A 23,482-nucleotide genomic window follows, 5' to 3' on the forward strand; every position below is an offset into this window, starting at 1 on the left:
AAGAGTGAGACAGAGAGCTTTGCAAATGGGATACTTTATGCGGTGTTTCGTGATATTGTTGTAGAGAAGATGTGAGTGTCTGAATAGGAACAAACTTGTCTTATCAATATCAATTTTTTCCCTACTCGCGCCAACAGCTCTCGCTATGTCCAGCACGTTTCGTCCCGGGGAAGTTCAGTTGCGTCTGAGTATTCCAAGTGAAAAGATACAGAAGAAGAAAAAAAAATTTCCTTCCTGAGCATAAAGCTGTAAAAGTGATCTGTAAAGATGTTTCTGCATTTGAGAAGCTTCAATCTATTTGCCACGAGCTTCTCGCGTCGCTTCAAGCATGTGAGTTTGTGGGGGAATCTTTTTTTTGAGGAAAAGAAAATTAAAAAAAAAAATCCCTATCGGATGAGAAAGAAAAAAAAATCATGGAATTTTTCCACTAACTTTTGCCTCCGTACAATCTCTTGCAGACGGGCAAAGTGCTGGCGATTCGACGTGAAGATCAATCTGTGTGGGAGCGAAGGGCTCCTTTTAATCCCGGCCATGTGAGACGTCTCACAAAGAAGGGTGTTAAAGTTATTGTGCAACCATCAAATAGGCGAGCATACCCAATGCAGGTAAAAAAAAACTGAAGAAAGAATAAATAAAATACTCCGCATGAGATCTCTCCTTCACGCAAGCACGCGCTTCTGAGAGAGAAAGCCCTCAAAAAGAGTTATAGTGCAAAACGAGCCACTTTCGCGGGATGAGGAGAATTTGTGGGTGCCCCATTAGAGAAATACGACCTCTATCGTGGGGGCTCTTATCGCGGATTCCACGTCCTCAAAGCACGCGGGGAGGTGTGTGAGCGAACACTGTCACCCAGTGAGATACAACGTGGAAGCTTTAAGTTGCGAGCTTGCAGCTCTCTCTCTAAGACTCTGTACATATCTATATATATGTATAACATACATTTCACGGACAGCCGTTCTTTGCCACTTTAGAGATTACATGCGAAATTTTATTACCTTTTCCGCCTGGAAAGTATTTTTGGTAATTTCCACTCTTGCTAATCTCTCTCGCGCGCACAAGAACTCTTGGGAAGGTGATTTAATCGAAATTATTAACTTCTACATTGTATTAAAAGGCAATCACAATTTATGCTTCTTTGCTATTGGAGAAATTCTAATATGTTAAAGTTTATTAACGAGAGAGTATACACAACTTTTATTCTATAATAGGTTAATTTACATTATCTCGATCTTTAATATTTTATTTATCTAATTTTAGTGATGTTTTCAAGGGAAATGCAATTTCAGGTGTTTTAAATTAATCAAGTTAATTAAGAGAGAAGAACTCTCATTCTAGACTAGAACAGAGAATTTTTTGGAAGTATAAAAAAATTATTTGTGTTCTAAATTTTAAATGAATTTTTATAAATTTAATTCGTGTGTTTTATGAGCCTTTTTTAAAATTATTAATTCATCAAGTCCTATATCCCCTTAAGATCGAAGCCATATATTTCTCGCTAAATCGAAAAGTTCCTCAATGGAATTTCCCACACTTTTCCACTTAACAACTAACATCTTATCTACCTGACGAACATTCCACATGGTTTCAGGTGTTTTCCACGCTTTTTTATGGTCAAAATAGAAACTAATTCTTCCCTTTTTTTTGCCAACACTTCTAACTGATAAAATACTTTTGCGAATTATACCTCAAAGTGGCTCATCAATTTGTGTCTCACTACGCATACATTGTTGAGAATAAATTGGCGCTGAAAAGGCGCAAAAGAGAGTGCCCATGCTATGATTAGATTAAGTTTCTCAGTGTTGTGCCCCTCATGAAGAAATCCCAATGAGGGTTATCAACATCACAATAATATTCTATATACAACAGTTTGATTGGGTGGAGAGAAAAGAAATATTATGTACAAACAAAAAAAAGGAATTAAAGAATGAAATTCCCGCGTAAATTTTACTCCACAATAATAATTCTTTAAAAAAAAAGCTCCCTGAAGTATGTCTGAGAGAGAACCTTTTGAAAAATCTTTTAATTAATGCTTCAAAAAAAAAAAATCCTTTCAGTCCTATATAAGCGCGGGGGCTGTTGTACAGGAGGACATCAGTGAAGCATCCGTGATTTTTGGCGTTAAGCAGGTGCCTGTAGATCAGCTAATTCCCTCTAAAACTTACTGCATCTTCTCACACACGATCAAGGCGCAGGAAACAAATATGCCTCTACTTGATGCCATCCTGGAGAAGGTGAGTTCTTTACTCTATATCTCCTTGTGTCACATGCAATGGAGTGCTAGATAAAATAATTCATATAGTGGGAAGGAAATAAATTTGCGAATGTCACGGAAAAAACAACAAACACACTCCATGCGTAAACAACTCGTGAGGCGGAAAATGTGAGCATATACATATATGAGCTTTTTTTTTCTTTTCAAGAGCTTATCGCGCCATGTGAGATAAGAATCTCTCATGAGAATTCTTTCATCTAACATAAACTCTAGGAAGCAAGATTTCAAGCAAAAGTGTATCAGTTTGTATTAATGTTGCTGAAATTCCACTACACGTGCTTTAAAAATTAGACTATTTAATTCTTTTATCTTAAAAAAAAATGGTTCTTATATTGAAGCTTAAAAATAAATTGAAAGCTCTTTTAAAGTTGAGGGTTGAGATTTAAAGGTTTTCGTCGTTTATATATTTCAAGGGGAAAATAATGTATATAAAAAAAAACTCTTAAAAGCTGCTGTTCTATGTACTTGAGCTTTTACTTAAAAAAATCTTTTAAATTGTCTAATTTTCAATTTTTTTTATTGATTTCCTTGAAATTAATTAATTTTGAATGAAACTTTGGTGTATTCTTAATAAGGAAGACCAAAGGATTCAAAAAAAAAGTACATGTCCCTTTAGTAAAATAGATTAATGCAATAATCATTGAGATATTTTTTGTATAAGATAAGAGCATGATAAGCTCTTCTCGTATACACACACTATAAGTCGCAAAATTAAACACAAACAACTACCATGGCTGACCTGAATCAATGCCAAATATTTACTACATACCATAATGTTTTTTTTGTTATTGAAGAACATTCGTCTACTCGACTATGAGAAGATCATGGATGAGAATGGACAGAGACTTGTGGCATTCGGAAAGTATGCTGGTGTAGCGGGAATGGTGAATATTCTACATGGATTGGGGCTGCGCCTCCTAGCTTTGGGGCATCATACGCCCTTTATGCACGTAGGACCGGCCCACAACTACCGCAACTCATCAATGGCCCGCCAAGCAATTCGCGATTGTGGCTACGAAATCTCTCTGGGTATGATGCCAAACTCCATTGGTCCATTGACCTTTGTCTTCTCCGGGTCAGGGAATGTCTCTCAGGGGGCACAAGAAGTCTTTGCTGAGCTCCCCATTGAGTACGTACCACCGGAAATGCTTCAAAAGGTCTCAGAGCATGGAAGTTAGTATCCAATTAATTATGGGATTTTTTTTATGTTGTAAGGTAGTTTACCTTATTAGACGACCTTTTTGCAGATCAAAATAAACTGTATGGCTGTGAGGTGAGTCGATCGGATCATTTGGAGCGACGTGAGGGTGGTGGATTTGATCCGCAGGAGTACGATCAATACCCCGAGAGGTATATCTCAACATTTAGCCAAAAGATTGCTCCGTATGCATCGGTGATTGTCAATGGAATCTACTGGGCGGTTGGTAGTCCCAAATTGATGACCATTCCGGATGCAAAGAATCTCCTGCGACCCGCCAATACACCATGGTTACCCACGAGTAAAGGTGCTCCGGCTCTACCGCATCGGATGCTGGCCATCTGTGACATCTCAGCCGATCCTGGTGGCTCCATTGAGTTCATGAATGAGTGCACAACCATCGACACCCCATTCTGCCTCTACGATGCAGACAGGAATAAGGATACGAAGAGCTTCAAGGGACCCGGTGTACTTGTTTGCTCCATTGACAACATGCCAACGCAACTTCCGCGCGAATCAACTGACTTCTTCGGGGATTTACTCTATCCATTCGCCATGAACATCCTCCAGAGTGATGCCAATAAGCCTCTTGAGGCACACAGCTTCTCCCCACCAGTTTACGGGGTATGTAATAATTTTAATCATCAATCACACGTATAGCATAAATCTTGTTGGGAATTTATCATAAAGTGAAATATTATTTTTGGCCATTTTGATAAGAAAAAGTCTTTTGTGAGGGTTGTGTAATTCGCGTCGAGTGAACTTCATGCGTGAGAAATTTCTATTAATAGGTTATCTATCATTTTATAAATATGTTCATTCAGCTCATACATCCCCCCCACTCTTGAGAATATATTAATCTAATCATGAGCTACATGCCCATGACGACAGAATTGAGATCTTCTTTGTGCACTGAAGAGTCAGTTTCAAAAGAATCGTCACTAAACATTGATTTATTTTATAGACTTTTTGCTCAGTTTCTAACTTTAAAAAATTCTTTTAAAATCCACATTAAGCCTTTAAATTGGCAATTTGTTCCTTTTTTTTCAATCAAATTAATTTTTTACTTTGAATTTCTCAGGCCCTAATCACGAGCAATGGAAAATTAACACCCAACTACGAATACATTAGTGAACTGCGTGAGAGTAGTAGATCACGTCATAAGAGCGAGTGTTCCATGGAAGGGAAGAAGAGTGTCCTCGTATTGGGTGCAGGATTTGTCTCTGCCCCACTCGTTGAGTACCTTCATCGCGATGGAAAGCTCAGTATTAAGGTGTGTTCGCACATAAAGGAGGAGAGTGATCGTCTGGCACAGCGTTATCCAGGTGTCGATAGTCTGTACCTTGATGTTCACGACAATAAGGATCATCTTGCGGAGTTGTGTGCTGACAGTGATCTCGTGGTCTCCCTCCTGCCATACTCCCTCCATGGTCTTGTTGCCAGGCACTGTGTTCGTGGGAATACTCATCTCGTCACGGCGAGTTATGTCAATGATGAAGTTCATGCATTGGATGAAGAGTAAGCTCTTATCTTCTTAATTATCTCCTTATATTTCATTTCCTAAAAAATGCTTCTTTTTTTCTACATCGTCCATTAGGGCAAAGGCTGCTGGAGTAACGTTGATGAATGAAGTGGGACTTGATCCGGGAATTGATCATTTCCTGGCACTGGATTGCATCCACAATGCACAACAACAGGGTGGTGTCATTGAATCCTTTGTCAGCTACTGTGGTGGCCTTCCAGCACCTGAACACTCCGACAACCCGTTGCGCTACAAATTTTCCTGGTCACCTCGTGGAGCTCTCCTGAACACCCTCTCAGCTGCCAAATACCTCAGCAAAGGACAAGTTGTTGAGATTTCTGGTGGTGGTGATCTCATGTCTACACCACGAGAATTAACTTTCTTGCCCGGGTTTGCATTGGAAGGCTTCCCAAATAGGGATTCCGTAAAGTATTCCAATCTCTATGGGTTGGGTAATCAGGTGCATACATGCCTACGAGGTACAATTCGCTACAAGGGTTTCTCGGAATGCATTAAGGAGATGCAACTTCTGGGATTGATTGATACTGAGCCACATGCAATGCTCCATCCCAATGGGCCAGATATTACATGGAGGGAACTCATTGTGAACCTCCTCGGTTTGGCAGATTCGAGTATTTTCTATGAGAATCTGAAGCAGAAATTAGCCGATAGGGTGGGCAGTAGTGCTGGAATTGAGCAATTGGGCCTCCTAGAGGATATTCCAGTGCATAAAATGAACACACCTTTGGACACACTGAGTCACTATCTCTCCAATAAGTTGGCATTTAAGGATTCCGAAAGGGATCTCGTGATCCTTCGTCATGAAGTTGGTATTCGCTGGAATGATGGCCGGCGTGAGGAGCGTGGCATTAATTTTGTCGTCTATGGGGAGCCATTTAAGACCGAAGGGCATTCCGCTATGGCCCTAACAGTTGGATTCCCCGCTGCAATTGCTGCCAAGATGATCCTCGATGGGGAAATTCAGCAACGTGGTGTTGTCCTTCCCTTCACTCCCGATATCTACCGCACAATCCTTACGAGGCTAGAGGCCGAAGGACTTTCAGCAACAGAAACTAGCCAATTTCTCTGACTTTTCCCTACCCTACCGCGCATGTCACCTCCGCAATATTTAACATAAACCTACCTTTTTAAAGTAAATTAATTACCTGACTAAAAATAATGTAGATAAAAATTGTATGAATGCAGAAGTGAGTCTGCTCTACTTAAGATTCTTCTATACAAAAAAAAAAAAAAAAAATAGATGATGCATGAATAAATCCTTAAATTGTTTTATAATTGTATTTTAAATATAATTTTTGGGTTTTTTGAGTGGTGAAAGAGCTTTTGTTGCAGCATTTAATAGTAAGGTAATTATAAACATGAATGAACATCAATTTGAATTTAAAAATTAATTATGGGCTTATTTCACGACGCGCAACAACTAGGGCTATATGCAAAAATTAATTAATTAATTTAATTTAACACAAAATAAGACCCTACTTATATTTTTTTGAGTTTACATTTTTAATAAATTAATTACAAATATTTTTGTTGATTAACTATCAAAAAAGGAGCTTATTCAGGCTTATAGTATTAACTGGAAGGATTCGGTAACACACATTCATGCTTGAATAAGCTCCTTTTTCGTTTAAATCTTCCTAAACTATTTACATATAACAAAATAATTTAATAAATTGCAAGTAAATTAAATTATATTATTGGTTATAAAAAAAATCCCAACCAAGGGGTGTTTATCTGGCGAATATTTTCGCTTTTTTAGCGAATTATCCGAATTTCTCTGAAGATCTGAATATTTTATTTCACATAAATATGTTGTAGCTAAAAACAGAACAACTCGAAACCGGAAAAGAAAATCGACTTTAGGGTTTTTCTGCTTTAATTTTTAGCTCCAATTTACTATACTTTCAGTGTAAATTTAGTCTTCTTTAAAGACTTTAATTAATCTTGTTTTCCTAAAAATTTTTGTTCCTTAATCTGTGCTGTTTAGGACTGAAAACACAATAATTTTCAGCTTGAGTTTAGTCTTTTTTAGGGAAGAATTTACTACTTTTTTGTTTGAACTTAGAAGTCTTAGGCTTGAATTTACGATTTTTCTGCTTAATTAAAGTCTTTTCATGCTTGAATTAAACATTATTTAGGCTCTTAGATTAATATTTTTTTTTCTTACAGAATCATCCGAATCTTTAGCGAATAATCCAAAGATTCGAAGATTTTGCATTCAGATAAACGCCCCTTGATCCCAACAGAGTACAACTACTCCATTATATTATGTAAAATAATATTGTGAGTTATCGGATCATTGGTTTTAGCGCGATAAATAAAATAAAAAGAATAAAAAAAAAATATATTTTCGCTTTTCTCAATGAAAATTCCTCATAGCTCATTGACGGATCTACTCACGCATGAAGTGGAAACAATATATAATGCATAGAATCGCAGCTTTATCGCACAGCAAAGAGACAGTTGGTGGCATAAAAATAGATACCGTCGCAACAATATTAGCATAAGATCGTGCAATGGGGCAGCAAGTGCTCTGCTATGAGAAAATATTGTGGAGCTGTTGATATGGAAGTCTGTGACCTTTGGTCATTTGTATATATGTACATATGGAGGATTATGTGGTTTATGTACATACATATACATAAAAGTAGGTACAATATAAAATGAAAAGTGGGCAAAATTGATTCGTTTGGAAGAATCGTTCGATCTTGTTGGATGTTTGATAACATGAAAAATGCTCACAAAGATGATTAATGGCATAAGAGCGATTTTTTTTGCCATATATTTCTCAAAGCTTATTAGCAGCTCCTATTCACTTTTAAAACATGGACTGTAGTAGTAGAGTGGGGGGAATGTTTTCGTGTTATCGCAACTGCGTTATATTTCTCATGTTCTTCGTGTTTGGTGGAAAATATACAAGAGAGACAGCGAGAATACTCATACACAAAATTGCTCATACAATAGGAGGAACAATAATAATTTTGTATAATTTACAAATATATACTTGAGGAGAAGTTTTTTTTTTTTTGCTTATAGACTGTTGTACATGTGGCTTGTAGCTGAAGTCTCCTCATTGCCCAGTCATTCAGCAGTTGTACAGTGGCCGGCGTGCTGAACACTCGGAAAATTCAAAAAAGACTTTCTTCCTCTTCCATTTAATCCTAATAATTATCGTATAACTTCTCCACACATCATATAGTCTGTTTGTGTGTGATTAACACCTCATCTTTTTTCTTTTCTTTAAAAACCCACTGTGTACCTCTTCTTCTTCTTCCCCACCGGTAGTGGGATTTTCTTCATTTATTGTGAAATATTTTCTAGCTAAAAAGAACTTTTGCAACATATAATTTCTTGTGTCGTTTTCTTTCATTCCTTCGAATTGTTCTTGTGTGATTTTTTTGTGCCATCCGGGTAGACAAATTAAATTCTCCAGACCACCGGAAATGTGTCTTTTAAAGAGCGCATTGTGAATTAAATTGTGTGACATTCACCGAACTTTTACACCCAGAGAGACTTTCAATGGCAGTGAAAATTGTGTTATTTATCTAAATTAAATTCAATCGCAATCGAGCGCTGATATTATTTTTTTCTCTATGAGAATTTTTTTTCTTCTTTTTGCGATAAATGAATAAAAATTTTCTTCATCAGTACTTTTCTGTGGGCCATCTTTTGAGCAACTAATCACACACATAGTTTATTTGTACCGCACAACAAAAAAAATGTTCCAATACAAGTACCTCAGTGATGCCCATCTCAAAGGTTTTGAGCGATACAAGGTAAAAAAGAATTGCGTGAGAAAAAAAATTATTTTCGTTATTTTAAATGATTTTGTGCTCATAATTTCCGCATAAGAGGCATTTTTTCTCAACAATAATATGTGAGATGATTTGGCACTTTATGCTATGCGGCGGGTCAGATTTCTCAATTTTTGTGAGTTGTTTCAGTGTAAATAAAATTGTGATAAGATGAAAAATAGTTTTATCAAAATACCCTTCTAACCCTGTTTTTTTTTAATTTATAACATTTCAAAAGACTCTAAGTTAGAGTCATTGCTGTGCTGACGTTTCTTCTGATTACGAAGGCAAATTAGAATGGCGTGATTTTATGATCAAGATTCAATAAATCAAGAAATTTTTTTTCTAGAATTTTACCTTTAGGGGACACTGTGGTAAGGTGGATATTTCTAGATAAAAATAATTTTTTATTAGGAAAAGAGACAGTTCCAACATTATTTCTATTAATGTTGACTCCTTTAATCCCTGCAATTTTATGCAGGAAATTATATTGATTAGAGAAAAATATTTTTCTTACCTTAAAGTTGACCGTAGCAGGATAAATCATCCTGAAAAAAAAATTGTGTAACTGATTATAAAATTGTCTTTTTTAGTATATCTGTTATAAATGTTTTGTTTCAATATAAATTAAAAAGTATTTGCTAAAATTATTCACACTTAAAACATTCAATATAAAGGACCTCTAATTTGAAATATTTCATCATCACGTTAAAATGAATCCATAAAGTCTTTCCCTCTGTGTACAAGAGGTCATGTGTTTTTGGGTCGTTATGGCCAATGAGCTCTTGAAGGGCAATTTTTATTTGCAAAATACCAATAGACCTAAATTAATTTTCAAACTATTCAAGAGTAAAATACCATTTAATTAAAAGAAATAAACAATAGAATAAAATAGCTATTATGGAGGAATTTCATATGTGAAATGCTTCTCGTATTTATAAATAATTTTTCCTATTTCCTCGCGAGAAGTCAATGGTGTCTTTCACCTCTGACCTTCTATCAACTTTATCATCCGCTTATGCGACATTATCGCATCAAGTGTGTGGCCCCAAGAGGAAAATATTATTATTAAAAACTAATATACATAAGAGAGATTCGAGGGATCTCTTTGAGGCTTTCTCAGCTTTCTCATTGAGTTGAGATGCTGTAAAGAGAATGATGCGTGTGTGTGTGAATTTTTGAGGAGGCAAAGATGATGGAAAAAATGCAAATATTATCCATGTGATAGCACATTATCATGTAAATTGGTATGGAGTTGTTGATTGAGGAAGCAAACAAGCGATGGATGGTGGTGTTGTTGACATGCAAAGTAAAGTTGTTTTATTTTTTTTTTCACTCTGTGAATTTTGCAGTACAGCAGCGTGGACACGAGTTTGTTGTCTGTTTATGTGATGCATCCCTTCTGGAATTGGTGCGTCAAATTCTTCCCACGCTGGTTAGCACCAAATTTAATCACCTTCACCGGCTTCCTTCTCACTGTTGCCACATTCATCCTTATAGGATATTATGATTACAGTTTTACAGCTGCAGATGAAGATGTAAGCCACCCTTTGAATTTGTGATCTTTCTCATATTAAAAAGAGAAATAAAAATTGAATTATCTTGCGTAGGAAAATCCAATTCCACGATGGGTCTGGTTGGTGGCAGCTATTGGAATCTTCCTGGCATACAATCTCGATGGGATTGATGGGAAACAAGCACGAAGGACTGGTACGAGTGGTCCACTGGGAGAACTCTTCGATCACGGACTCGACTCATATTCAGCCGTTCTCATACCCGTCTACGTGTTCACCTTGTTCGGTGTGACTGACCTCCCGCCCATGAGGATGTTCTATGTGATCTCCTATGTGATCTTCCTCAATTTCTACCTCACGCACTTTGAAAAGTACAACACGGGTATTATGTTCCTACCATGGGGCTATGATTTCACAATGTGGGTAAGAACTCATGTCTTTCGTCTTTGGATTTTTTTTTCTTAAAAAAAAATTCTTTCTTCTTTCTTTGGGTCATTTCTTGTATCTTTTGCATTTTTTTTGTTGACAGGGTGTAACAATTGTACTCACATTAACATGCTGTATTGGACCATGGATTTGGCGAGAGCCAATTCTCAACATGTACAGCCCAGCTGATGCATTTTTTGCCCTCCTCGTGATATCCGCCATAGTCACAAATTATCCCATCATCATACGCAACATCTACAGATCCTACAAAGATCGTACGGGAAAAATGCGACCATTCCTCGAAGCCATTCGTCCATTGATGCCCCTTACAGGACTCTTTGCTATCTCTCACTTTTGGATGGTATTTTCAATTAATAATATTATCACACTGGATCCACGGATGCTCTTTGTTTGCTTCGGTACGATTTTCTCAAACATTTCTGTAAGTAAAGAAGTCTTTTTTTTTAAACTTAATACTTGGCGCCACCATTTTTATTTTAACTTTTTGTTTAGACATTAAGAAGGAGTATACCTGATAGCTTTTCTTTTCTTGTTTTTGAATATCTGCAAAATCACAGAAGATTTTTGACGATTCTTCTTCATCAATAAAATGTGGTATACTGAATGGCATTCAGTACCACGTGATATATTAGTTTCCAGCGGATAAATTGTATTTCCATCACATTATACATACATACATACCTATACAGACAATACCCTTTCCATAAAATTTTTCCTCAAAATGTCGATTGACTGTGAATCTCTCTCTGTTCGCAGTGCCGCCTGATTGTTGCCCAAATGTCCGACACGCGAACAGATTGCTGGAATAGTTTGCTGTGGCTACTCTTGCTAGTCACCGGTGTATCCACATTTCCCTTCTACAGCAACTTCCATGTGGACTTTTCTGCAAATATCGAATTGGCCATCGTGTACATAATCACGGGGATTTCAACAGTCGCCCACATTCACTACGGAACGTGTGTGGTATGAAAATTTTCCTGTTAAATTTTCCTAAATTCAACAACTTCTTATTGACTCTTCTGTCTGAGTTTTCAATATACCTTCACATTCTCTCTCATTTGCAGGTGCGAGAAATGTGCCATCACTTCAATATCAAATGCTTCCAAGTAAGAGAAATCAATAGGAATACAGTGAAAATGAAAATGAATTGAGCTTTTATTGACATGAATTGGGATTAAAGTGAATTTATGCTGAACAGAAGAAAAAATGAGAGCAATTCAATGACTAATTCCATTGCAATTCATTAAATTTATTTCCATCAACATTTTTTTTTGCTTTTTTCCCCATCTTGTTAATTTTTGGGGGAATGTCTGGGGTTATCTTTAATTTCTTAGAACAACAAATATTGTGTTTTTTCTCATAATTTGCTCTGTATGTTATTATTTTGATAGACTAAAAGAAATTTAAAAGAGATTTTTTTTTATGAATAAATAGATTAAAAGGAAAAAATAAATTTAACAAAGAAACAATTTCTTTGCAGATTTCAAGACATTCGAAAGCCAACATGCTGCTCTTTACGTAGAAAATTCTGCAAGAAAAAAAAAATCAATTGTACATAGTGCAAAACATTAAAGCTCACATAATTAAATTAATTCTTCAAATAATTTTCAAGTCTTTCAGAATGTTGAATTAGTTTTTTTTTATGTTTTGTGTTTTGTCTTTATACTTACCATTTTCATTTTATGTGCTTCCAGAGCTTTATTAATATGTAGAAACAATGTATTTTAAACAAAACTATTAACACACGAATACACACAAGAGATGTTGTTCTAAGCCTAATTTTCTCATATCTTATTAAATAATGAAACCCTTGCAAAAAAAAAACTTTTGGTTATGTTTCCTTAATCACTCCATGGAGGAATTGTTGGATCCGTGGGCAGGGTACGTAGCCAATATACATAATCAGTCTCAATAAATCCTAATTTCTCAAACATTCTCCTCGATGGAGCATTGTCACAATTCACAAAGGCAAAAGTATCCATTCTCAGATCACACAGCTTCCTAATCATAGCTTTAGTAATGAGTGTACCCAAACCACGTCGTTGGTACTCCTTATCCACTTGAAGAGCACCCAGAGCACCAGCTTGGAGTCGAAAGCACCAAGCTACGAGTCTTCCATCCTTTGTGTAGGCTCCAACATTTGGATTCCACGCAATGAGTCTTTTCAGGAAGAATAGTGATCCAACATGACGATTTGGCCATACACTATCAGCAAGAACAGCATCCTCCTTCACCATGGGGCGAAGTTCAAATTCACTTGGGCAACTACAGAGCAGAACGAAGGGCACATAAATAAACGCGTTGGAGAGAATTTTGCGAAAGAGGATACACAAAAAAAATCTACTAACTCCACTAACACGGTCTCCCCTAAATGACGTGGTAGGTAGTAAAGAACCGTCTTACTATCGTATTCCTTTTCCAATCTTCTAGATTCCACCAAATGAAGAATCGCCGGACGATGTTTAGACACAAAGGAGCTTATTTTGTAGCCCATACGCCAATCCAGCAGTTCAAGAGCTCTCTTCAGCTGGGAATTCGTTTCATCGAGACTGCAGACAAACAACTGATACCGATCCTATACATTGTACAGGGAAATTAACATATGATATTACCATAGAGAATACAAAATACTCATTGAGAGCATCTAAGAAATAATTTGCCTTAAAATTAGGACAAGTACTTTGAGGTTTGATTTAATTGAAAAGACTAGCTTTTATTTAGAATCTGATGGCCCAAAAAATTACCGTCAATCGAGGTTAGTTGAAGTACACAAATTATTTTAAGTTGAGAATTAAATAAAAATTAAAAGACTAGAATACTGTTAAAAGCTTTAGAACATTTGAAAAGCCTTCTTAATAGAAAGCTTTTTGTTCCACATTTAGTTAGCAATAATCTTGATTATTTTAATTAACCAGAATAACAATAAAAATGTAATGAAATAAAATTAAATTTTAAGTCCAATTGCTCATTTCTGTATTTTTTTTATTTGTTCTCCTGCATTTGAGATATAATTTGCAAACACTTAAAGCCTTTAATATAGCGAGATGATAATATCTAATATAAAATAAATAAATGATAGCAGATTTTGCAATTTCATGTACATACATATTATATAAAACTTTAAGCTTTACTTGATAAACCTTTTCTATTGCAGTAATTTAATTATTGATTTTCAAAAGAAAGCTCTTCCGATTAAAGCTCAAAAGATAATCTAATAGTAAATGAATATACCAATTAAACGATTTTGAGATTTAATTTAAAGTTTTTATCAATATAATGGATGCCATTCGGGTTAATCTTCATTTAATTACCAAAATTAATCCGTGGAATTTATTTTAAATCAATTAAAATTGCTTTGTTTTAAAATTATGATAAAAATTTCCTCTTTACATAATTTGCAGCAATTTATTACGCTACATTTATTGGAAGAGAAATTCGTGAATGAACTGCTCAATATTGTTTAAATTTTATATACAGTCGTGCTCTCGTGGTAGGACCGTCGTCAAAATGACTTCTCCGCGGTAAAACGGCTTCAGAATGAAGTATTTTGCCTTCGCAGTGGGACAATTAGTATTATTGGAAAGGTAGGATACTAATTGTCCCTCTGCGAAGGCAAAATTCCTCATTCTGAAGCCGTTTTACCGCGGAGAAGTCATTTTGACGACGGTCCTACCACGAGAGCACGACTGTAATTAAATTATGTGCTGAATATGTAACAAAAAATCTTTTTTAATAGAATCGAATACAGATTAATTTTAAAATAACATTTTTTTTATGAAAAAATGTGTATCGTCACTGCCATTTTTCCATTTATTGTTAAGTTTTGAATAAAATATTATTTGCTAGAACTGAGGTAATGAAAAGTAGCATAATTTATAAACATTTAACAGTAATCAATTAACGTAATTATCTTTGTTTTTTTTTGCAAATTATTTTTTGGATGCTTATACTCATTATATTTTTTATAACAAAAAAAAACATATATTCAATTTATTGTTAATATTTTTATACAAAGGAAAAGTAAAGACAAAAAATTATACCACAATGAGAACTGTAGCATCGCTCTTCCATTCCCCATTGAGACTGTAGAAGTGCAGGTTGGCGATCTCATTGGATTTTTCACGCCACTTTATGTAGTTGTCAATTGTAAAGTAATTTACAATGTTTTTTGGCCAATCACCATTGAACATATCACGTAATTCCACCCACTTATCAATGGGAATCTCCACTAGATAATCCTTGGACATTTCACTTTCTTTCACTTTTAATTTTACTTTTGACAAATAAATTAATAATTTTAACAGCAACGCGTGATGGAAATGAGCACCATTGTGTACGTCTGTGAGGTTCAGAAGCAACTACTGCTGCAGCTGATTGGCAGACTCTCGCTCACGCTCTTTGGCAAATTGTCAGGGAATGACTGTCAAGTTAATATAAAAGTCTCACATATTTTGCTTCATTTTTTCCACCAACAACTTTATCTCTCACTCATACAACTTAATCCACATTGATTGCTCAATCCTGCAATATGCGTGTGGAAGTAAAATAACTATACAGTGCACTATATATGGGAGAGTGGGGTAAATTGAATCAATTTTTATTATATTTTGTTTTCATTTTTTCTTTTTTTTGGATTCTTTAAAAATTGGTAATTTATAAACATAATAATATAATAATATCCAGTAAACAAATTGATTGAGGCAATAAGCACTCAATTAAGATTGCTCAAATATTGATGAATAATTGATCAATATTGAGTCAATATTGAACAAATTTTGTTTACTGGGTAGCCAAAAAGATTTTTTTTAATATTAACTCTCTTCCATTGCGTCAGTTTGAATCCAATATCCAAGTTCATCACTCTCAATGAAGCCCAACTTTTCAAATAAATTAATTGATGGGAAATTCGTTTTAACAATAAAGGCATGAGGATCAATTTTGAGAGTACCACCCATGTGTTGGCACAACTTCACCACGAGAGCCTGAGCAATTTTCCTGCCGCGAAATTCTTCGACTACATGGAGTGTACCAATGCCACCGGATGTGTCTGTAAAGATCCAACCAACTAGCTCATTGGATGATGTGTACGCGCTGTAGCACATGCTGTACTTGGCTACTTTCTGCAGAAAAGTCAGCGATCCATCCTTTTTGTATGGCCACAAATCATTTGCCTTTTCAGCCTCTCTCACTCCCAATCTCCTAATTGTTATGTCATCTGCAAGATCTACAGATGGTAGAGCTTTTGCCTTCTCTTTGGGTAATGTAAAAAATTTATATGAGCAATCGTACTTTATGGGAACTTTGTGAATTTTCAGAGCTTTTACGATCGGTGGTCGTTGGTATTCTACGAAGGAGCAAATTAGCAATGGTCTATTCCAATTAATCAAGCAGAAAGCTCGTACGAGAGTCTCCTCATTCCCATCGAGGGTACCACAGTGAATATCATAATGACTCTGCAAGAAATTATCATTGCTCTATACTTGTATATATAAAAGATATATAATAAGTAGATATATGTATTTGGGAAATTTCCTTACTTTGATAATAAAAGTTCCATTGTCTCGCCAAGTATCATTGAGACTCCAAATGAAAACTTCATCAATGGATGATGTTTGATTGTACCAATTGACAAAGTTGTTAATTGTTTGGTAATTGATGAGATGCTTCGGCCAATCAACCTTGTACAAATCCCTCAAAATTGGAAGAGCTTTCCGTGCAATTGGTACTAAACGATCTGCTGGAGGCATCACGATACGTACGACTATCTCAAGAGCTCAACACAGACTGCCGCGTGAAGCTGATAAGAAATGTTGGAATTTTTTGGCTGGGGCGTTCTAGTTCATTATCAATTTCGAATGCAATAGCTCGATTACACTTATCTCTAATATACCTCTTGGGTAATTATATAGTACATTTATGTATATATATATATATAACGGAAATATTTGTAATTAGATGTGACCTTGTCTAATTGATGTTCTATTTTTGCACAACCTTTCAAATCTTGCTTAACTTATTCATTGGGTTATAGATTGACCGGAAGCTATGAGTTCAAGTAGAAGTGATCAAAAGAGGCATTTTAACACAAAAAGATCATCAAAGTACAGCGAAGAATAATAGAAAAAATATCGTAAAAGGGTTAACACCAACGCATGATTTTTTTTTCAAATGTAAAACATCTCGATTGATATTTGTGTGCTCATTAAAGTAATTTGGGAAAATTCCAATGAATCTTTTCAGGCAGACTATTTTGTGTAGCTATGAAAATCTCCCGACAGCCCCAACACTTTTGTACCAATTTAATTTAAAGCAATATTTTTATTCTTTCTTCTTCCATTCGTATAGTAATTTACATTTTATGCAGATTTTTTTCCAATAATATTACACGTCAAAGAACATTTCATGAAAAAAAAGGTAGGGAAGGGGGTGTGCTGTAAGGTTTCCTTGGCGGCCTTTTCGTTTCATCTCATTCGCATTCATTTGTGGTTTTTCCTTTTATTCGCATTCTTTTTCATTCACCCACCATATATACACATAAAGCGCAAAGAGAAAGTCATAAAGAAACAAGCAAATTGTATGGGACCTCACCAAGAGGAAGTACGAGCCTATGTAGGTAGGAGAAATGCCCGTGTAAAAGGAAAAGGTGTGTGTACATAGAAAGGAACTTCGTTAGCGAGTCATTTTTTTAAATAAAAAAAATTGTACACCGTCTGTATTATGCTCCAAAAGACAAAAGGCAACGCATGCGAAGGAAATCCTTGGCGAAAGGTGCAAAAAAAATAATATTACTATTATGGTATTGATGGTCCCAACACACTGTGTCCCTTCTGTGCTCATCTTACTTTCCCTGTGCAGAATATAGCTTAATTTTTGTTTCTTCTTATGCTTGTAACATTTTCCCCAGCTGAATTCATAATAAGCATTAAGTTGTGGTGAAAGTAATAAAAAAAATATTCCTACATATTACAAAATTATGTAAGACACGGAAAAAATTGAGACATTTTTTATTCTATAAGTATTCAGAAGCGACTGACGCATATATCATTTAGTTTATACATAATTCATTGAGTGGAGGAGTTTTCTTTAACTTTGAGACTTTTTTGCCTGCCTCAGCGGAATAAGGTGGAACAAAAAAAATTGGGATTAAATTGAAAAGAATATACTTTGTCATTTATCCATAAAAATACTTCCTCAATGCAATTTACGAAAATGAAATCACTTTCAATAAAAACAGTAAATATCAATTAATTTGTATTATAAATGAAGGTATAAGGTACAACTTATTGAAAAGTTATTGAAATTAAAAGAAAAAATCTCCAAAAGGACGTTATGCACATGAGATTATAAGAGAGGTAAAAGTGTTAATAATTTAACTATTTTCTATTCAATATTTCATTTCAGTTTATGCATAATTAATACTTTCCTCTCTGTCCTTTCATTTTGTCCTGTTTGAAGATTGATGATGACACAAATTGTGAGAGGAAAGTCTGGTAAACTCTTCTTGTGTTGTAACTTAATTGTATGCAACCGCAAGCTCAACTTTGGGTACTTGTTCGACCTACAGTATTCCCACCAAGTGTTATTCGTGGTTATTGGGGGAGAATTGGAAGTAAGTTATAGTTGTATTATGTCCCCAAAGTGTCTTACCACATTGCGATCCTAAACGTCCAGGGAGAATTTGATAATTAATTTAACAACAAATTCTATTGTAAAATGGTGTGTCTTCTACTAACCACGATTTAAGATGGAATATAACAAAATAAACTACAATTTATTCTCAATTTATATAGTGATTAGGTACCTATTCATTATTATTTAACTAAAATTATTTTATTACCTTTTAAATATTTTTAACGTTTTCTCGTGTCTCCTACGCGCTTGTATAACTATGAAAATGATGTGAATTTATTTAAGAACTTTTTATTCTTTTATCCCTTATACATCACTGTATATCAGTTCAATTTTCTACTTAACTTTTGTATCATAAGAAATCCTTTAAAAAATATTCTAAAGCGTTAAAGCAACATGGAAAAAGCTAAAAAAAAACCGACATACCACGGGAAAAATCATAAAACTTTCCAGGGAGAAAAGTTATAAAAACGAACATGATACAAAGAGAATAAAGATGGAAAATTTTGAAGGGAACTCTCATTCCCATAAAAAAATCACCATTAATAAATAAAATGCAAATACCACGAGCCGGGTCAGTGGAAATGTTGCAAATTGTGGTTCGAGACATAAAGTGGAAGATTTAATTTGTCGCGAAGTTCATGGCATTCAATTCATACAAGCTTAATTCAGATTTTTTAAACTTTTTTTTTTTACAAAGTCCCCTTAAATTTCTTTTTCATCACGAATTTTGAAAAGAAAAACTTTTAGAATTTTCCCACCTTGATAAACAGAAAATGTGGAGAGTTAAATAAATTTTTGAATCTCCCATTGAAGGGCTTAATTGCAACCTCATAACTTGTTTTCTCATTCTCAAGAGCTTTAAAACTTTTAGTGTATTCATCTCTTCTGTGAATTTAACAAACTTATTCTGTTCTTGTGGATTTATTTTGTTGAGTTATTTACTAAAATTAATTTGCTAAGCTGTTTTTTCTATCAACTTATAATTAGGGGATAGTCTTTCTTTCTCAAAAGATTTTAAAGACTTTTATTTCTCTTTTCATATTGAATTTTAGTATTTCGTGGTTGTTGAAAATTTTCTTCTTTTTTAAAAACTGAATAATTTTATTCTTGTCTCATTCAAAGGAGAAAGAATACCTAATTATTCTAAGAATATGTTCTTGACATTATAAAATATACAGTGTTTCAGTACCTATTATTTATGTAGCTATAATAAAATGTAGCAAAAGTAATATTTCGTAGAAAATTACATCTTTGTGAAAAGTTGGATGAGAAAATTTTAGCACATATCACGGCAAAAAGGAAATTCATTAGAGAAGCTGTGGGTGGAAGCATTTATGTATAAAGCTCCGGTAAATGAATTCCAAATCAACGAGGACACGCAATTTCCCATTCTTTCTCCAGGTGAACCCGTCAGAATCAGATTTAAGGTGGATTTGTGTGATGATCTCATTCACGTCCTTCGCATGCAATTTTGCCATTATCATTGAAATGCAATTCTTCATGTGACTCGATGCTTTTTGCACAATGCGACAGTTGAGAAATGGATTTTTGATTAATTGCTTCAATTCACTCTCACACTTCTCATGCAGATTCAATGGGATGTGCTCGTCTCTTTGGTGAATACGATTTCCTGAAGTAGACACTCTCCTGGAGCTTAGATATAGGTACAATATGGTATACCTCTACATTATATTGTTTTCTCTATTCCCAACGTCCATTGCACAAATTCAATTACATTTGCCCCAGGATAATTTTCACGTTGATCGACAGGATGTGAATATGATATAATACGTCGAATTTTTTTCAATATTTGACATTTTGAATTTAATTATTATGTTCCTATAGTATAATATAATCTATTATACAATTCTATGTTGTGTTGTTTTGAATAATACATTAATTAAATATTCTCATCACAACAAACTAATTACCTATACATTTTCTGTGTTTATTTTTTTCTACCCACAGGCTCTCTGCACTATTAAATAATATTTTACCACATTGATTGAACTGACAAAATATAACAAAATGCTTTGTGCAAATGTGACCACAAATGAGACTATACCCATAAACGCAAAAAAAAATCCATTAATGTGAAATGGAAATCAATCATTTCATTATTCAAATTATCATGGTAAAATGATATGTATACAGGTAGCTAACACACTATACGTACATTTACTATTTTTTTTTTTTAAAGTAGGTACATATTTGCATGAAAGGTAATTAAGTAGGGGGAGCGGTATTTCTGAATTTCCATCCCATTCATTGAATAAAATTTTTATGATTTTCAACTCTAATTTTTTGTATGAGTAAAAATTCTTAATGTGCTGAAAAATTATTTGAAAGTATCTCAATGTTTATCTCAAATTTCATAACCTTAATTACCTTAAAAAAAAATCTTAAAAATTTAATATCCCAATGAGTATTATTTTGTACACTAAATATTTTACAGTTGTGTAGTAAAATAAATACTTATTATATTTATTATTATTATTACGTTTATTGGATTTAACATAAATTACGAGAAGAATTATGTAGAATAAATTTGATGCAGAAAATTCATTAGGCTACCTCTTTTGCGACTATACGACATGGTCTATCCATACGTACGTATACTACATACACAGATCCCCTTGAGGTGGTGGAAAATTAGTACCAAGAGGGAAGAAAATTTAACGGTATGAGAAGAAGGACCACGAAGTCGAAGGTGATGTGTATGTGGGGGGTGTGACTCCATTTCACGCGTTCAACATTCAATTAATAATTTTCACGATTTAATTGAATTTGAAACTTTCCCCGGAGCGTTCTCTGTGCATGAGGAATATATGTGTCATTAATTCTTACTCTATATAGCACCGAAACTCCCTACTACTCCGTCACTCTTCCATCACGGAAAAACCCCCCTCCTACACGGCGTACTGACGTGCTGGATTTTCCGCCATGAGAATGAAATTTTCTCTCCCACCCCAGAAAACGTGTTGAGGGTAATTTTGGGAAAATAGCGCTAAATGAGACATATTTTTTGACATTTTTCTTTTCCACAATATACCTTATTATGTGCCGAACAATCTATATGTTTAGGCATGCGGCAGTGTACTGTCGATAAATTCAAATTCTTTATGAGAACACTTTATAGACAATCTTACTAATGGTGGAAATTTTCATGGAGTCACTTTAATTAAACACACACACACACACCCCAAAATTTGGTAAATAGCTTTCAGCATACTTGTGCACTTTTCACATTCTTCTCATACCATTTTCACACAACATAGAAACACCATAGCACAGCATTAGTTTCCCTTTTCATATTCCATCCAACGCCCTTCCTTACTACCCTGAGAGAGAGAGAGAGAGAGAGAGCTGCGGGGGTGAATTACATTCAACTCATGGGAATGTTAATGTGGAGAAATTGTGGGAATCACCCACAAGCTAATCTTAGTCTGTGAAGTTTCTCCTGCTGCTGAATGCAGCACTTATTCTTACTACAATTTAATCACACAATCAATTATCTAACATTCAAAATGCTTGTCTTTACTTTATTTGATTAAATTTGCTTTCATTAATTTTTTTATTCTTTAAATTTTTTAATGAACAATTGATTTCAATATTTGCTCAATTTTATAACATATAGAAAGTCAATCATAACGCGTCCAGTTATTAGAGTTGGTATACCACAACGCGGATGGGTCAGTCTATGCGTTGTAATTTAATTTATGAGCAGAATTAGTAGGCAAAGTTGATTTTTTTTATGATATTCATCAATATGAAAGATAAAAATGCTCATATCTGAAGTTCTATAAGACCTACAGAAATTTCTTGACTAGTTTTGGAAAGGTATTAAAATAGGCTATAAATTGACATAAATTTCAATAATTTTCAAGGTCACCTCTAGAACACAAAATGGCGGATTTTTGTTTTACCAAAACAGTTTTTGGCATTTTTTGACCTCAAGGAATGGTTTTAGAGGTTTTTAATGTTCTAAAAAGTTGTAGAGTTTTGCAAAACCTTTAATTTGATACCAAATTGAGCAAGATCGGAGAGACCGTTCAAGAGATATGGCTCTTAGAACTTTTCAAATTCAAGAATTTTTCAAATGGTCATATCTTCTAAACGGCGACATAGATTTTCTTCATTTTCGGACTGATGAAAGATATTGAGTCAGGCTACAACATATCAAAATTTAAAAGATTTGCCTAATGGGGATTCGGAGATATTGCCCCTTAAAGTTAGGCAATTTTTGTTTTTGTTTTTAGCGCCTCTTGCGGATGTTTTTGAAACTTGAAATGTTCTAGACAGTTGTAGGGCTTCTCAATACCTTTCATTTGATACCAAGATGTTCAAAATCGGTCAAGCCGTTCTCGAGATATATCGAAAAAACACTTTTTGCTTTAGGCCGCCATATTTGCTAAACCGCCTGACCGATTTTCAAGTATAATTTGTTGATGAAAACGTCTCACTGAGCTCTACAACATACTAAAATTTCAGACCTCTAGCTATAAGAGAAGTGGTTGACAGTATTTCAAAATGGTAGACGGCGGCCATCTTGGATTTTGAAAATGCGAAAAAATGAAAATTTACACCCACATTTCTATAGAAAACTTCAAACCCGAAGTCTCTATCTGTTACTGTTCTCGAGTTATAAGGCAAAGTGTGGGCCAGAGGCCGGCCGGCCGGAACATTTTTTTTCCACCACCATTTTCGTAATGTGGGATGTCTAAAACGTGCTCATACCAAGTTTGAGCCCGATCTGAGGTGGTCGGTTTTTCCGACGATTACAATACTTGGTATGCCACGATTGTGGTATACCAACTAAATGAGAATCATAAATCACGTCGCTATTAAATGAAAAGAATGTGATATGCGTTCATTTTAATTAATAATTTACATAAAAGTAAGTTAAAAAATTTATTGTCGTTTTTAAATAAATTTTTAATACCTACATTGTATTTTTTAGTGTGAGTTCCTTTTATGTTTGCTAATAAATTCAAACGAGTGAATGTTTGATAAAAAGGAAATTCTAAAAACCGACAACTCCAGTAACTATTTAACATTTATTATGCCAGAGGCTGTAAATGC

At 34.6% G+C, this 23,482-nt stretch overlaps 4 protein-coding genes and 1 long non-coding RNA gene across 10 annotated transcripts in view; 2 read left to right on the plus strand and 3 right to left on the minus strand.

The window, feature by feature from the left end:
* The first annotated feature begins 163 nt into the window (after positions 1-163).
* On the plus strand, positions 164-6,154 carry LOC129791156 (alpha-aminoadipic semialdehyde synthase, mitochondrial). Of its 2 annotated transcripts, none has more exons than XM_055829173.1 (7): positions 164-330; positions 459-605; positions 2,055-2,231; positions 3,067-3,445; positions 3,505-4,094; positions 4,552-4,988; positions 5,068-6,154. In XM_055829173.1, exons 1-7 carry the CDS (start codon positions 268-270, stop codon positions 6,080-6,082), a joined length of 2,808 nt encoding a protein of 935 aa, XP_055685148.1. In that variant the 5' UTR covers positions 164-267; the 3' UTR covers positions 6,083-6,154. The 2 variants fall into 2 exon arrangements, with proteins under 2 accessions (XP_055685148.1, XP_055685149.1); XM_055829174.1 differs by having other exon boundaries at positions 3,520-4,094.
* Positions 1,931-3,120, minus strand: LOC129791165 (uncharacterized). Its single transcript, XR_008750673.1, has 2 exons — positions 3,042-3,120; positions 1,931-2,277 (listed from the first exon to the last, which is right to left on the minus strand). It is a non-coding gene; the product is annotated as an uncharacterized LOC129791165 (long non-coding RNA).
* Positions 6,155-8,096: 1,942 nt separating the features above from the next.
* LOC129791160 (ethanolaminephosphotransferase 1) overlaps positions 8,097-23,482 on the plus strand; it is a 245,240-nt gene continuing 229,854 nt past the window's right edge. Inside the window, exons 1-7 of one of the 3 annotated variants that reach the window (XM_055829183.1) lie at positions 8,104-8,789; positions 10,160-10,345; positions 10,418-10,744; positions 10,851-11,189; positions 11,525-11,731; positions 11,833-11,874; positions 12,249-13,736. In XM_055829183.1, coding sequence (XP_055685158.1) covers positions 8,733-8,789; positions 10,160-10,345; positions 10,418-10,744; positions 10,851-11,189; positions 11,525-11,731; positions 11,833-11,874; positions 12,249-12,290 — 1,200 coding nt within the window. In that variant the 5' untranslated portion in view covers positions 8,104-8,732 and the 3' untranslated portion in view covers positions 12,291-13,736. Of the gene's footprint in view, positions 8,790-10,159; positions 10,346-10,417; positions 10,745-10,850; positions 11,190-11,524; positions 11,732-11,832; positions 11,981-12,248; positions 13,737-23,482 lie in introns of those variants that run through there. The other 2 variants (XM_055829184.1, XR_008750671.1) reach the window with 2 other exon arrangements.
* LOC129791164 (uncharacterized) lies at positions 12,002-15,095 on the minus strand. Of its 2 annotated transcripts, XR_008750672.1 has the most exons (4): positions 14,809-15,095; positions 13,117-13,343; positions 12,439-13,033; positions 12,002-12,296 (listed from the first exon to the last, which is right to left on the minus strand). XR_008750672.1 is itself a non-coding variant. In XM_055829191.1 (3 exons), exons 1-3 carry the CDS (start codon positions 15,013-15,015, stop codon positions 12,610-12,612), a joined length of 858 nt encoding a protein of 285 aa, XP_055685166.1. In that variant the 5' UTR covers positions 15,016-15,095; the 3' UTR covers positions 12,002-12,609. The 2 variants fall into 2 exon arrangements, 1 of the variants encoding a protein (XP_055685166.1); XM_055829191.1 differs by having other exon boundaries at positions 12,002-13,033.
* LOC129791163 (uncharacterized) lies at positions 15,216-16,560 on the minus strand. Of its 2 annotated transcripts, none has more exons than XM_055829189.1 (2): positions 16,306-16,560; positions 15,216-16,242 (listed from the first exon to the last, which is right to left on the minus strand). In XM_055829189.1, the coding sequence occupies exons 1-2, from the start codon at positions 16,513-16,515 to the stop codon at positions 15,580-15,582; spliced, it is 873 nt and encodes a 290-aa protein (XP_055685164.1). In that variant the 5' UTR covers positions 16,516-16,560; the 3' UTR covers positions 15,216-15,579. The 2 variants fall into 2 exon arrangements, with proteins under 2 accessions (XP_055685164.1, XP_055685165.1); XM_055829190.1 differs by having other exon boundaries at positions 15,216-16,221; positions 16,306-16,559.

Source organism: Lutzomyia longipalpis, chromosome 2 (assembly GCF_024334085.1).
Source record: "Lutzomyia longipalpis isolate SR_M1_2022 chromosome 2, ASM2433408v1".
NCBI lineage: Eukaryota > Metazoa > Arthropoda > Insecta > Diptera > Psychodidae > Lutzomyia > Lutzomyia longipalpis.